We start from the raw sequence: 16,023 nt of genomic DNA on the forward strand, positions 1-16,023 counted from the left end.
TTTTTTTAGCTTGTAAGGGGGGCCCTGGAGCCAATGTTTTTTTTTTTAACTTATAAGGGGGCCCTGACCATCAATAGCTTTTTATAACTTGTGTGTGGGGGGTTACGTTTTTAGTGCTGTGTGGTCTTTTAACTATGATGTGAATTGGGAGGGAACTGGGGTGGGGCTTCGGGCTTTTGTTGTACGGGGCCCCGTGATTTCTAATGGCGGCCCTGTACATGACATTGCCATTTCGTCATCCTGCTTATTGCCTTTGTGTCATCCTGAGGTGAGTTCAGGGGGTATTACGCACAGTATTGCCACTACATTCATTAATATTCACCAGGGTGTATTTGTAAAATGGGGAGTGATTAGTGTGTGTGTGTGGGGGGGGTCTTGCAAATTGGGTGTGTTCTAAACATGTTGAAATGCCAATGTTCTCCCGTCCCCAGATTTCTCTTTGAAAATGTGGTCATTTGATGTCATACAAAGAAGTCTTGGGACAAAAAAATCGTTATGGGCCAGAAAAGTTGGCAACACTAGAAATGACTAATATATTGCCCCCCCACATGTTTTAACTCACTATGTTGAAGTCCTCTGTGGTGCTACCTAACCTGATAAATACAATACTCTCCTCACCTCATGGAATACAAATTCTGATTTCCTAACATTTAGACAGTCCTGAAGTATTTTACTCTGGGGGGAAAAAAAAAATCTATATTGTAAAATGAAAATTACAAATAATAACAAATATATGTGAAGCGCCCGCCAGATAATTAGAAACATAATTCATAACAGAGCCGCCTCAGCTGCCATAACTACACGTGACTCACGGCCCCTCCCATCATAATCTCGATGGAAACGGCGCTCCAAAGTTGGCTACCTCCGCAGGCGTGTTGCTATGGCAACCATAGGACGCGCAGCGGGCAGATTCTCTCATGGCTTTCTTCGGACTCACGCAGCTCGGCTATCAGACTCCATTACGGGCTGTCAGCCTCCCGGGCAACGGGCAAGGGACAGTCTTCAGCCAGACAGCGGGTGAGACGGGGTTTCGGAACGTGAGGGGTTGGGGAGAGTTTTGCCTGGTCGGGAAAGGGAAACAATTCAATTGCACCAGACTGATGCTGCTGGTTTCAGATACATTGTTTCTAAAGGCAGAAATCTGTAGTTCTTTATGTTCTGCCTCTGCCAGACTGTCGGACTGGGACACCAGGGGGCGGGGCCCACCAAAAACCTTAGACCAGGGGCCTCTCTCAGTAATATTATTCTTCCTCTCCTCACTCTATTCTCCTAGGGGCAAATTTACTAAAGGTTGAAGTGACTAACGATGACATAACTTTGCTAGCGAAGGAGCAGTAACGTAACTAGAGGGGGGCGGGCCCTGGGGTGGAACCAGCGCCGATCCGCGCCTTTATGCCGCCTGAGGCGGCCTTCCATTGCCGCCCCGACCCCTCCTCACGGCGCTCACATTTTCTGCGCAGGAGGGGGTCGGGGCGCTGCACGACGCTAGTGCAGAGAGCGCAATTGCGCTCTCTGCACTAGAAGAGCCGAATTTCCGGGTTGAAAACCGGAAATTCGGCTCTTAGTTACCAGGAGCGGCATTTTTGCCGCCCCTGGTAACCAGGGGGGCGCTGCCGCCTGAGGCGAGTGTCTCAACTCGCCTCATTGGTGGAGCGCCCCTGGGTGGAACGTGCAGCCGCCCCACTATGTACGTGATTTTCAGTGCGCATCAGTGCAGTATCAGCGGCTTCAAGCAGTGTGCGAGCTGCCGGGGGCCCTGAGGGGGTGCAGGCCTGGCCCAATCGCACCCCCTACTCCCCTGGTAGTTCCGCCACTGTGAAGGAGATAGACTGTAGCGCTACTACGCACTCTAATGCCAAGCAAATTGTCACTCTGGCAAATTCGTAAAGATGCGGATTTTACTGAACGTTACCTCTTGCGCCAGACTTGCCTTTGCCACCTCAGACCAGGCGAAGTGCAATAGAGTAAATAGGACTTCCTCAAAAAAAAGCTGAACATCCCAAAAAACGCTGGGGACTTTTCAGTTTTTCAGGGTGATAGGCTGCAAAATCCATCGTTCAGCGCCCTGGACGCAACTCGTATTTTAGTGAATTAGCATTGTCCTGGAGAAACCATCGCTGGCGAATTTTTGGAGGTTAGTGAATTTGCCCCTAGTCTCTTTTCTTTACATACTATAATCTATTATTCCATCTATTTAAGTTCTTTTTTTTCTCATAGAAATAGGCAATGGCCATGAAATAGGCCAGATGTTTAGCAGCATGAGGGACCACTGACACCAGGGTTGCCACCTGGCTGTATTTTACTGGCCTGGCCTGTAAAAATGATGGTTGATCCCAATGTTATTAATAGGGAAAAAAGATAAATATATAGGAAGGGCAGGGTTTATTCTCCAGAAAAGGTGGCAACCCTAACTGACACCTGTGCCCACCGGTAGTTTTGCTGGTATCCCGGTGGGCCAGTCCAACATTAAACGACAGAATCATTGCCCTCATTTCATCTGCAGGCTTGGGAGACAAGTGAAAAGAGCAAACAGGGAACAGGTGCAAACTGTATCACTTCTTGGATGGTTGGAGACGGGCACAGACTCTGTAGATTGTGGCAAATGCCAGAGGCAGGGTGGAACTGAGGCTTCCAGGACTGTTACCTCAATGTTCCTCATACTAGTGTCCATCCCCCCCATACATATATACAGTTTACCTTCCTCCATAACTTTGGGGGTTGGGGCGCAGGCCCTGGTGTCAATGGGGCCCATGAAGGCAGGGCCCACCAGGTTTTTCCCCAAGTGTTGAACTAGTCCAGTCCCACACTACCCAGAGGGCTGTTGTAAGATGCCATAGAACAACCTTAACCAGTGGCTCAACATGTTACTCACCAACCACTTGGATGTTGCTCCCAGTGGCCTCAAAGCTGGTGATTATTTTTTAATTCGTGGCTTGAAGTCAAGCTTTAGTTGCATAAAAAACAGTTGTACTGCCCAGGATCGGAACTAGGGGTAGGCAGAAGAGGCAAGTGCCTAGGGCGCAAAGGCTGAGGGGCGCCAGGCACAGTACCTCTTCTGATGCCTTCCCCTAGTTCCTACCGATGTGTTCAAAAACTGCGGAGCAATTCGTGCTAGTGTGCGCTCTTCGACGCATGCGCACTTGCACGTCTGCGGTGCTCTCTGATGCATGTGCACTCGCATGTCCTTGCCGTTCTTTTGTGCATGCGCACTCGAATGTCCTCGCGACTTGCGCACTTTTGCACATTTGCGAGAAGCGATGGGCAACGTAGTCGGCCGGTTTGCCTAGGGCGCCCGAAGGACTTGGCCCGGCACTGGTACTACCAAACAGAGCCTCCTGTAGGCTACCAGTCCATATAGGGCTACTAATAGCCAAACATAGTCCATATGTGGCTCCCCAGAAACCTTTTGCATACTTGTGTCGCTCTCCAGTTCTTTTTTTTTATATTTGAATGTGACTAACAGATACATAAGGTTGGGGATCCCTGACATAGACAGTCACTGTTTGATGGGGGGGGGCAGCTGTTTGGATCTCTGTGTACTTCGAATGCCAGGACCTATTTTGAATCTCAGTCCAAACCTGGTTTGAGGCATTAGTAGATCTGATTATAAATTCTGTAGACAGACAATATTTCATAGTCATTACAGAGATATGATTATCAATATATACTGTATTAGTAGATCTGTATCTTAGTGAAGCAGATTGCTGCTTCCCTTTTTGGTCCAACGCACCCCCCCCCCCGTGGGTTGATTCTCTAATAAGCCATGTTGCAGTATTTCCAAGAACATTTAAGACAGCATGTTAGTGTTAACTTGGCCTTCAATTTAGCATTAAGTAGGAGAATGAATAAGCACATTATATGAATCTCTCACTCAGTCCTGGCACAAAGCACAATGCTGGTTTTTAAACTGGGAGCACCAAAAATGTCTGGAACAAAGATTTTAGGACTCAGCCCATGTATATATATACACTTTGCTTAATTAATCCCAGCCTGTATGCTAAACTTTTATTTTTCATAACAGACAGTGGAAAACACGAGGAAAGTCACATAAAGCTGCCTGCGCTTGTTCCCCGGCCTCCTACTGTCAGTCATGGGAAGTATCAAGAGATGCGGAGACGACATCAAGACCTAAGAAGTAAGTAGATCTGTAATGGCAATATCTGATTCAAAAATGTTAAAATTATTAGAAGTGAGTATTCATATCTGGACTGACAAATAGGCCCTATACATAAATACCCCCACAAAGCCCTGTGGAATCACTGGTCTATGGCATTTTCTATTGTGCCAGTGAATATTACATAGATTGTAGAGAGAACCCACTGCAACCAAGGATTCTCACTTTCCCTTTTCACCTGAATGAGAAACAAGCTGCCCATGACATACTCTTGTATCAGTGTGACTGTTATGTTTATAAATACTGTAGTTTAGTAGGTTCAAGTGAGTGGGATGTGGCTGCAAATGGCTGCAAATGAGACTGGTACAAATGAGTAGACCTAACCTTGTTTTCAATAGGCCAGTGCTGAGCTGGGAGGGAGGTTGGGAGTCCCACCAGGTTTTTTCCCAGTGTCCCACCGGCCCAGTCCGACCCTGGTTCCAACACCAATGTTTTTTTTAACTTGTAATGGGGGGCCCGGCCACCAATGTTTTATGTTTTTTTTTTAATTATTATTTTATAGGTGGCCTCTGACCAGCAATTGTATTTTTAACTTGTAAGGGCGAGGGAGGGGGGTCCGGCAACCAATTTTTTAAAAATTTCTATGGGACCCCATATCACCAATGTTTTTTTATTTTGTAAAGGATGGGGGGGGGGGGCTGGCCACCAATGCTTTTTTTTTTACTTTGTAGAGGGGGACCATGGCCACCAATAGGTTCTTCTAACTTGTAGGCGGTGGGGGCTGGCCACCAATTACGTTTTTTAACTTTTATGGGGGCCCCTGACCACCAATTCTTTTTTTCAACTTGTAGGGGGGGGACCCTAGTCAACAATGGGTTTTTTTTTTTTAATTGTAGGAGGACAGGCTGGTCACCAGTGAATTATTTAAACTTTTATAGAGGGCCCCTAACCGATATTTTTTTTAAATTGTAGGAAAGGAAGCTGGGTACCAGTGGGTTTTTAGCATCCATGTTTTAGCGCCCATGTTTGTGTGGCTTTTTTACTGTGGTGTGGGGTCTAGGGTGGGGCCTGTGTTGGTGGGCAGAAATTTTTGATGGTGGCCCTGAGTGAAAGAACATCAGACGCCAGCAAAAGCCTGTACATAGATCCCCTAATGTGGTCTTGTGTCCAGAGTCAGAGAAAAGCCATCACCTGTCCAATATTGTCTCTGCACCTGCTGTTTATTTGCAAGTGTCCATAACTGTGCACATGGAGTGCAAAATTCTTATTTTAGGAGAGATAATGAGCTTAGTATTAACAACCGTCTCCCTTTCGCGATTTATTGTCACTGCTTTGTCTTTCAGATAAGCAGAAGTTCATTATGTAGGGGGTTTAGGTGTACACTGGTCTACTCATTTTACTCAAGATATAACAAAACCTATAGATTATTTTTATTTAAATGAAACAACTACCAAAGCTCTATTCATTAAACTTATGTTGAACTATGGGTATATTGACATTTTAAATTACCTTTTAGCATGAGGCAGTTTTTGAATTATATTGTCTGCTCTCTGTATTGCAATATTAACTTCTTAGAATTCTACTGACCCTAGCAATGAGGTTTGAATTGGAGGCTTTAAGGAAAATAGGAGAAGGTCGCAATAGAAACATAAATCATTAAAAAATATTTATTTGTTTCAGCCCCAAAACAGACTCAGCGATTGCCTGCAACTGCTGCTCAACAGTATGGTTGGTGGCTTCCTCAGGATCCGAAATGTAAAGCAGAATCTGTTCATCCATGGATTGGCTCTCAGCGTTACCCTCATATAAACAGTCCTATGACTTTGTAAGTCTTTGCAGGCTGATAATTGAATCACACATTTTGTTACCATGGGGCTGAATGCCTTATTTGAAGGTCCGGTGGGGTTTTAGTTTGCATGCTCATTTTTTTAAAAGTATGTTTCAGGAAGCAGTGGACAATTAGGGTCAGATCTGGGGAGTCCATTTATTTGCTGCACAAGCTATTCTTGGAACCATTTTTACAAGGTAGGGAGGGCCAGGTGCACAGAAAAGTTGTAACAAAGAAATCGTAGAACTACTGATGTTGAAGCATGACTGTTGTTTTCCTACATATATAATGGAACATGGACTGCTAATGGTATAATCACTGGTGCCAAAATGTTAGGGACCCCTCCAGTAATTATAATCACTTACAGTGGTGTGTGATCCCTTTAAAATGCTTTTATGCTATTGTGACCTAAAACACCAAATGAGTTTTAAACAAGATGAAAAAACCTAGTTAAACTAATTAAACAAACATTATTCGATTTGGTGATGTGTTTATTGAAAAAAAATGGACCAATAAGATATCTCCGTGTGGCAAAACTAATTGAATGGTGCTCTCAGTATTTGGTGTGACCCCCTTGTGCAGCAATAACAAAACATTTGTGGTAACTGTTGATCAGTCCTGCACATTCACTCAAAGCTCATTCCTCCATACAGAACAGCTTCAGCTCTTGGAGGTTGCTGGGTATGAACCACTCACTTTGGGTCTTTCCACAACGTTTCAATTAGATAAGGTTCAGGACTTTCACTTAGCCATTCCAAAAAACATTCACTTTATTCTTCTTTAACCATGTTTTGGTAGATTGACATGTGTGTTTAGGATCGTTGTCTTGCTGCATTAACACTGTTTCTTGAGATTTAGGTCACAGATGTATTGATATTTTTCTTTAGAATCCTCTGGTATAGCCCAGAATTAATTGTTCCATCAATGACGACAAGCCTTCCAGGCCCAAACCGGAACACTTCCACCGCCTTGTTTCACAGATGGGACAAGGTTCTTATGCTGGAATACAGTGTTATTTCTTTCTCCAAATGTAACGCTCCTCATTTAAGCCAAATAGTTCTATTTTGGCTTCAACTGTCCACAAAACATTCTTCCAGTATCCTTCTGGTTGGTCCACATGATCTAGCAAACTGTAGATGGTAGAATAATTTTGGGGGAGAGCAGTGCTGCCGGGAAAATTGTAATACCCTTCAAAAAGAGCCCTCGGCCTGCCCCCAATCCCACGTAATTTATCTTTTCTCAGTCTTCGGTTCTCTGCGCTGTGGCCCGCCCCTTTTGACACCACAACCCGCCCCTTTTGATGTCACAGCCCCGCCCCTATTGTTCCAGCCCCCACCAGCCAGTAAAAAATATAAGAAAAGGTGGCAACCCTAGCAGGGGCAGACGCAGTAGAGTTAAGGTGGAACTTAGTTGCAGAAACATCAAGTAAGCAATTCTAATCGCTGGTGGATGCAGTGATTATACCTTTTGCTCTACTTAAAATGAGAATTACAATAAACAGTATTGCGGTTGGCTTTGCAACTGTTTTTATTTGCACTTAGACCATGGCGACTTTCAAGGCAGTCTATTTTAAAAGTTTGTAATAATTTCTTTGTTTTCCCACTCCAGGTTTGTGCAACAGATGTACCTTACAGACAAATCCTTCCGTCTTTTCTAAGTGAGCCATCTGCTTTTGTGCAGCCTCCATATCTATCCAATCCCAGTATGATTTCTGCTGTGCCAAATTCTCTTTTACATGCCCAGTATCTATGGATCTAATGCTCAGAGGTTAAATATGAAAACATTCTGCTTTCTGTTGGCTGTGCAAATGTGAGATATCTTATGGCTTTGAATAATATTTTAGTGGTTTGATCTAGAACTGATAGCTGATAAATCTTATGAAAGTAACCTGTGCCTGTGTGTATTTATTTTGGAACTGATTTTATAGATAGCTTTGCTCAAATCTTGTGGGTTTGGCACAACTGCCAAAAGCATTGCAAGCTTAAAGGGGTTTTCTACCCATTTTTTTTTGCATAATGAAAGAAAATGTAATTCTAATATACATTGTATGCTGTGGTTTTCAGGTTATTGCTACATGGGACTGTTATTCCCTTTCATCTTCCCTGGATCTGAGTCAAAACAATATAACAGGAGCCAGATTTTGTCAGGATTATGAATTAACTTTAAAGAGGTGGTTCACCTTTAAGTTAACTTTAAGGTATGTTATGGAATTCTAAGCAACTTTTCCCTGTATGGCATCTTGCACTCGGCTGTTCTTCCTGGGTTCCCCTGCAGTGGATCTTTGATGTGAGGCATAAATGACTTAGGTGGCCAAACACTATAATATTTGCTCATTTGGCAAGGTCGCCAAACAAGCAGATCTATCCCCAGTTATGCCCACCTAAAGTGGCCAATATTGGGTTTAATCTAATCGGATTAAATGGGGGAATAGGAGCCATTAGAGCGAGGACCACATCAACTAGTTTATGTGGTCCTCAATGAAACCTGCCTGATCATCTGGGTGATTTTTCGCCGGATATCAGTCGGGTGAGCCTATTAGAGGGCCCCACACAGGTGGATAAACTGTTGAATTGGTCTAAAGGGGCTGAATCACCAGTATAAATGTGCCCATGAATAGCTGCCTTTACACAATCTGCTCTATGTTGTGTAGGCCAAATGCTTATCTGTATACACAGTAGGGATGCACCGAATCCACTATTTTGGATTTGGCTGAACCCCCGAATCCTCCGCGAAAGATTCGCCTGGATTCAGATTTGCATATGCAAATTAGGGTAGGAAGGGGAAAAAAATTTTTTACTTCCTTGATTTGTGACAAAAAGTCATGCGTTTTCCCTCCCCGCCCATAATTTGCAAATTAGGATTTAGTTCGGCCGGGCAGAAGGATTCGACCGAATCCTGCTGTAAAAGGCCGAATCCTGGACAAATACCGAACCCTGGATTCAATGCATCTCTAATACACAGACCAATGCCAGTGCCCCTCTCATTAGATCCACATTTCATCAGACAATCTCTGATTGTAAAAATGCCTTTAGCCATTTTATGGAATTAATTTGCAACATATCAAGGCTGCTGGTAAGTTTTGCATACAATGTGAATGTATATATATATATATATATATATATATATATATCTTTCTTTAAGGGTCCGCACTCTGACCGTGGACTCCGAAGATCACCTGAACAATTTCTTAAACACATAATTCAATTTAGGAATAAATCATCCCAGGACCAGCACTTCCCTTTGTGAAATTTCAACTTTTATTTAAATACACATATTCGTGTCCAACATTTCGGTCCCTGTTAAGACCTTTATCAAATAACAACCAATTTAAGGCTGATTTTGCACATTGGTTGTTATTTGATAAAGGTCTTAACAGGGACCGAAACGTTGGACACGAATATGTGTATTTAAATAAAAGTTGAAATTTCACAAAGGGAAGTGCTGGTCCTGGGATGATTTATTCCTAAATTGAATTTTATATATATATATATATATATATATATTACATCCTGATGACGACCCTGTGTGGGTTGAAATGCGTAGATGTGAGTGTGAAAAAAATTTTTTTTTAGTTGAACTAATGGAAAGAGTGCTTGCATTTATTGAATTATATATATATATATATATATATATATATATATATATATATATATATATATATATATATATATATAATAAAGTAGAAATGACCAGCAACACCGAGTTCTTTGGTGAAAAAAATCAAAATGTATTCAAGTTACATGTAAAGCCATATATATATATATATAAATATATTCAGGTCATTGATGTGGGTGATACAGTGCAGGGTTAAATGTATGCATATCAATGAGTATAATTCAATGCAGTACAAGTCGTCCAAAGAGCCCCTAGAGTTAAAAAGTTAAATGTGCAGCAAGTTAATATAAAGCAGATGACTTCTTACAAATATTTAATTTTTTTATTGATATTTAAATATATTAAATATTTCAGTGAAATATATGGTGATTTTTTTTTTTCTATTTATCTGGTCATAGTACAAAAAAAAGCTACAATTTCAGTTTTTTCTTCTTCTTTAATTTTATCGCAAAAACAACACAGGAGCAGATCTGGTTTTCACCTTGTTTACTTAGCAGGACAAATGTTATGTCCATACGGTTTTGAGAATATTTTTTTTTTGTGAAAGGAAAACAGAAATACGTAGCGCTGGTATTTATAACGCACACTGACATCAACGGCGTAGAAATAGTCCTTTTTTTCATTTTAAAACATGTCTTTATCAAGTATCCAGTGTTGAGGGGAGATCTGGCGAATTCAGTATTATTTCCATTACTCCCGATGCAACTTGCTATCACTTTTCTAGTTGTACCTTAAATATACTGGGTTCAGAGTGATGGCATGGCACAAATACATAGTTCTAGCAGTTTTATCCAAACTGTTGCTTTCTTGCAGATCCCCCCCTCCCCCCCCCCAGTGCTGCCACAAACATCCCATGAAACCACTGGAATCGGTTCACATTAAACATAAAAACTTACTTCCTGCTCCTTAAAAAATTATAAATAATTACGGTAAAGTCTTCTCTGCTTTACCAGAATAAAGGGCAAGTATAGCCCTACAAAAGTTAATACTCTTCTGTTGAACCGTATGCATGTGGGCATGTTTATTCCTATGTCCATATGGCATTTTGTGGAAAGGATTGTTATGGCCAAGTCTTCTGTAACATTACATTTCCTGCCCTACACAGTAATTGCGGTAAAATATCTCATTATTCCACCCAAACACCTTTGTAAATAAAGTCCAAGTATATTGAAAAGCTGTAAAGTGAGAGCTCACGCTGGACATGGGAGACCTGCTTCTCTGTGCCACCCTGATAGCCAAGCAATCTCTCACTGCTGTGCAATGGCTCACTGTGGCTTTACATTTATTAAAGGAACAGTAACACCAAAAATTGAAAGCCCCATGGACATTTGCAGCTTCATACCACACCACATTCTGCGTGGATCTAAATGATTTCTACACTCGTGCATTTGAAATGTTTTCTGAAATAACAGCTTCAATTTTATTTAAGACAAAAATAAGAAGCAGGAGGGGAATTTGACTTTGTAGGGCTCCAGTAATCTTATGCTTGTTTCCCTTTATTTTCAGTCTCTCCGAAAACACAATAGGTTCCAGCCACAGGTAGATTAGCTAAGGGCAATGGTCCCCAGGGGATGTGATGGCCAGTTATTTCTTTACAATGACTTCCAGCTGGGGTGGTGAACAGCAAAATGCTGGCAATTGTCCCTCCACGACCCTACCAATATACCTGCAGATTGAGGCGCAATCACTGCTCCAGAACAGGCAGTGAGCTTCTTGGTCCAATTGCCACTGCACAGGCAGAACCGTGGAGTGATCCCTCCTTTTACAATTAAAAAAAACTCATGCACCATATTGAAACTTCATTTCAAGGTGACATGTCCCTTTAAGGCTTTCTAAAAACAAGTGACACGTATGTCATGAGGCTGCCAATCAGCTTCTGGTGCAAAAGAACCAAAGTGGATCTAGGACTCTTTGCAACACACAATTGTTCTTTTGCTTATTGCCTTGTAGCATATGCATGTGCTGTAATACATAGCAAATTCATTAATTATTCATTATTATGCTGCACTTTCTTGCAATTTAATTTCTTTTGAGCCATATACGTTTTTATTAACTGCTAATACCTGTATAATGAGTTTTGTATCAACAATGCCACCTGCTGTTTCTGTGTTCTGATGAGGCTCTGCATAGGAAGGTGATGATAGGAAAGCGCATCTAAAGCTACAGATCTTTTTCCTGAGCAGAGCAACCTCAGAACACGTCTCTGTATTTCTTCACCTCTTTGACTGTCTTTCACTCTACAGTTACAGGAATTTACCAGCAGGTGGCACCGTTGTTACAAAATTCATTATATTGGCAGTTCATAAAAACTGAAATCGCTCAAATCTAATAAATTAATGTTACAATGCAAAAGCACTTTTACCTTCAGGGTTAAGGTTTACTTATCCTTTTATATCTGATGCCATCAATGCTGAATCCTGACAAGATGCTAATTATGGGACTATTAATTGCGGTGGAAAGAGTGAGTATACGCAACCTTCAGTGACTAAGATACTGGTGAGCAGCACATAAATGAGACCACACTGTGCACCCTGCTATAAAGACATTCTTGTGTTAAACACCATGTACTCATCCTATATTATATATCTATATATATGTCGCTTGGCGCCAGCACTACTTGTTTAAGGGTTCAATTCTGCCTGGGTGCGAAAAGCCAGAAGGTAAATGTCAAAGTCAGTATAGGCACTCACTCACAGGACTTATGGTGAGAAGAAAATATCTTTATTTATTTCAGCAATAAAGATATTTTCTATGCACCATAAATCTGTGAGTGCTTGCCTATACTGACTTTTATTTATATATATATATATATATATATATATATATATATATATATATATATATATATATATATATATATATATATATATATACATATATACATACACACTATGTAAGCATGAATAGGATTGCTGTGCTCTGGTTCTACAATGATATTATAGGCCATCATTTGCATAGGCTTTTCTTTTGCATATTAATATTTTGCAGGTTTCTTGCAGGATTAATCTTGTATAGAAATGCATAAGGCAGGTTTCTGCATGTAAGGCCCATTATCAAGCAGTGTTTAATCAACTTGAGCAAGGTGGAGCTGAAGGTCTATGCAAACATGTGGGTAAAATAGCCTTAGGGCAGAGACACACGTGGAAATTCAGGGAGAATAATCCACCAACGATAAATCGCCTCTTCTTCAGGCAACTAATCTCCCCGCAATGCCTTCCCACAGGCTAGAATGTAAATCGCCGGCGGGATGGCACTCAGAGCACTTCATTTTCCAAAGTCGTCTGAAGATTCCTCGTGAGGTAACTTCAGAAAACGAATATCTCCGAGTGCCATCCCGCAGTCGATTTAGATTCTAGCCGGCGGGAAGGCAGTTTTGAGGAGATCAGTCGCCTGAAGAAGAGGCGATTTGTCGTCAGGCGACTAAATCTCCCTGAATCTCCACTTTCAAACATCAACCTACATGATAACATGGCCAATCAGTCAATCATCACACCCAGATATAATCTCACCAACAGACTCAAATAAAAGGCAAATGAACAGCAAAATAGGCAATTGTGCCATTTTATTTTTCATTTACTTTTCTTCTTATACATGGGTGTGAGCTAATGGAGACATGAAAAGCTTGAGGATAGAATCATTTTAGGAAAGTCCATACAGTTCTGTTCCACAAACTGGAAATACCAGCCATTCTTGCTCTGTTATCTTCTCTATCAATGATTGGTTGCTTTTCCAGCCAGGCCTAAAACACAAATTTGCAACACTGGCAAGAAAGGTGTCACAGTGTGTTTGTTCCGAGGTTTAATGAACAGAACATCTGAGCCGACAGCACCCCACTCACTGCTGCAGCCTAGACACATGTTGCTGCAACACTGCACTACCCAAAAGCAACTCAATCAAACATGTGGCTGACCATTTGCATAACCAGCTGTATATATTTGTATGGGCATCTGGTGTTCTTTTCTTCTGCATTTGTGAGGCATGAGACAAGCACCTCACGTGGCAGTAAAATGAAACTATTTACATATTCCCTCTGTCCTGACATGTCAACATTTTATAGCTTTGTTTAGATTTGTATAGCTTTGCCACCCAAGAATGGTATCATGCAGTATCATGCTTATCCAGCTTTAGATATGAGCTCTTTACTTTATCTGCTTATCAACTTATTGGCTGAGAATCCTCTCGTTTTACTAGCGAAAGTCCAAGGCGAGGCACCAAGGTAAAATACATCCAACCGACATCACAGTTGCTACGTCTCACTAATTTCTGAGCAAAGTCCCTGCTTAGACTTTTTGGGGCAAATTTACTAAAGAGCGAAGTGGCTAACGCTGGCGCAAATTCGCCAGCGTGAGGTCATTTCGCTACTTCGCCGATTTACTAACAGGTGCTGGCGAAAATTCTCTAGCGAAGTGGATCTTCTCTAGCGCTACTTCGCACTCTTATGCCAGGCGAAGTTGCGCTATGGCGAAGGGACGTAACTACGCTAATTTACTAACTTGCGCCTCTTACTGAACATTACCTCTTGCGCCAGACTTTACTTCACCAGGTCAGAACAGGCAAAGTTCAATAGAATAGATAGGAGTTTGTCAAAAAATAGTTGAAATTTTTTCTAACGCTGGCGTCTTTCACTTTTTTAAGGGTGATAGTATGAAAAACGGCATACATTTTGTTGGGGGTACCCTCCTTCCCCCCTACATTTCCTAACATATGGCAACTCAACAATACAGTGGGCACATGAGTAGGGCAATAGAACACCTTTATTTTATTTTTTAAAGGTTCCCTGGGCTTGTGTAGTGTAATGAAGTTGCTGCACCATATACGTCCAATATATTTTAACGCGCCCTATGCAAATTAGGCATCGCTAGCGTAACTTCGCTTTGCCTGACGAAGTAACGGTAGCGCAACTTTGCTACCGTTCACCTCCCTGAGTGCAACTTCTCATTTTAGTGAGTTAGCATATCGCTGGCGAAGTGTGGTGAAGCTGTCGCAACTTCGAATCTTAGTAAATTTGCCCTTTTGTCCCAAGTTATTTTAGTCAAAGATTATGTCCCAGGGATTTATCAACCTACCAGTTTTCTCTTTATGTGATGGCAGAGCAGTTCCCACTGGATTAGGCTTCAGATTGGACAGGCCAGAGTGGTGGAGGGTGGGAATTGTTGCCACTGCAAATGGACCCTTAGATCTTAGATAAAGAACAATATGAGGTATATGGGTGCCAGCAGGAGGTGGTCCTGTAAAAATGTCACCCATGTATCTGTATCGATACCCCTGAGTTTGGATATTCATGTCCCACACTAAAGGAAACACAGGTATTAAGTTTTGTTATCAATGATATAGGAAATGTACCCTAAGGGAATGTTGGCAGCTGTAGTTCAGCATCAAGAACAGGCCAAGACCCCCCTGGTACATTAGCTTAGCAATGGCAGGTTATTTAGCAGCAAGAGTCCCGGAAAGAGTATAAACACAACCTAAAGAACGGTCTTAGTATTTAAAATACACAAATGATAATACGCCTCATTTCCTGATTACTAAATTATTTCTCTAAACGGAAATCTGTTTTGCATAGAGAATGCGTCAGTACACCCAATACAATTCTATTCATGGGAAATAAAATAAATACGGCCTATGTAGCCTCCCTATATTTTTTGCAACAGTGTTTTAAATGCATCTATTTTATTTCAGGTTGCTTTGCAGCTGCTTTCCATTATCTAATTCTTTGCAAAAATGCCACAATCTCTGGGCCTATAACACAAATGATTCAGCTAAAGCAGGAGTGCCCATACTTTACTAACGCAGGGTCTACTTTTAGTCCCATTATGATCTACGTTCATAATATCACTGTTAGCATTCTGTTCCATGGAAAATATTACTTAAATATTGCATTGATTTATAAGAGAATGTTTATTACTATATTTAAATAAACAACAATTTCTTATGTACCTTTAAAAGAATAAATATCTGAATGGAAAGGTCATTTACTCAAGCTGTTTGTTGACAGTGTCTTGAGATCTACTGATCACCTACTAAAGGTCTATCATATGCAATTTCAATAAATATTGGTCAACCTCTAAACATCTGGGGGCCTAAAAAAATTATTTGCAGTGGGGCCCCGTTATATCTAGTTATGCCACTGCTTTTCTTTCTAGGCTAACAGCGTTGTCTTCTTTGCATGATTCAAAATAGCAATCTAATTAATTTATTATTGTTTTATAATGTTCCCATACAGGAGTCAGGGCGCAGCTTAGCTCATGGCAATTCTAATAGCAAACTATACTTGTGCTGAATATGCTACTTCTTTCCTATTTGCAACAGGGATAGTAACAGCTGCTGTGCTAACAGGGTTGGGGGTCTTTCCTACCTCTATGTGAATCATATATAATCTCTGTGCTGCTTAAAATGCATTGTTATAATATAAATAACAGTAATCATAATAATAATCATTATAATAATAATAATCATTATATCCAAA

The 16,023-nt window shown here is 41.3% G+C and overlaps 1 protein-coding gene across 1 annotated transcript; it reads left to right on the forward strand.

The window, feature by feature from the left end:
- Positions 1–855: 855 nt before the first annotated feature.
- LOC108709811 (testis-expressed protein 49) lies at positions 856–7,829 on the forward strand. Its single transcript, XM_018249983.2, has 4 exons — positions 856–1,017; positions 4,022–4,135; positions 5,795–5,939; positions 7,551–7,829. Exons 1-4 carry the CDS (start codon positions 918–920, stop codon positions 7,597–7,599), a joined length of 408 nt encoding a protein of 135 aa, XP_018105472.1. The 5' UTR covers positions 856–917; the 3' UTR covers positions 7,600–7,829.
- Positions 7,830–16,023: the final 8,194 nt, after the last annotated feature.

The sequence above is a fragment of the Xenopus laevis genome, chromosome 2S (genome assembly GCF_017654675.1).
Source record: "Xenopus laevis strain J_2021 chromosome 2S, Xenopus_laevis_v10.1, whole genome shotgun sequence".
NCBI classification, from domain to species: domain Eukaryota; kingdom Metazoa; phylum Chordata; class Amphibia; order Anura; family Pipidae; genus Xenopus; species Xenopus laevis.

What these genes read in the sequence shown, in the direction of transcription:
- LOC108709811 (XM_018249983.2), top strand. Translation starts at nt 918, where the DNA reads ATGGCTTTCTTCGGACTCACGCAGCTCGGCTATCAGACTCCATTACGG. An exon ending in AGTCTTCAGCCAGACAGCGG is followed by an intron (nt 1,018 to 4,021) that starts GTGAGACGGGGT and finishes TTTTCATAACAG; the next exon opens with ACAGTGGAAAACACGAGGAA. An exon ending in ATAAACAGTCCTATGACTTT is followed by an intron (nt 5,940 to 7,550) that starts GTAAGTCTTTGC and finishes TTCCCACTCCAG; the next exon opens with GTTTGTGCAACAGATGTACC.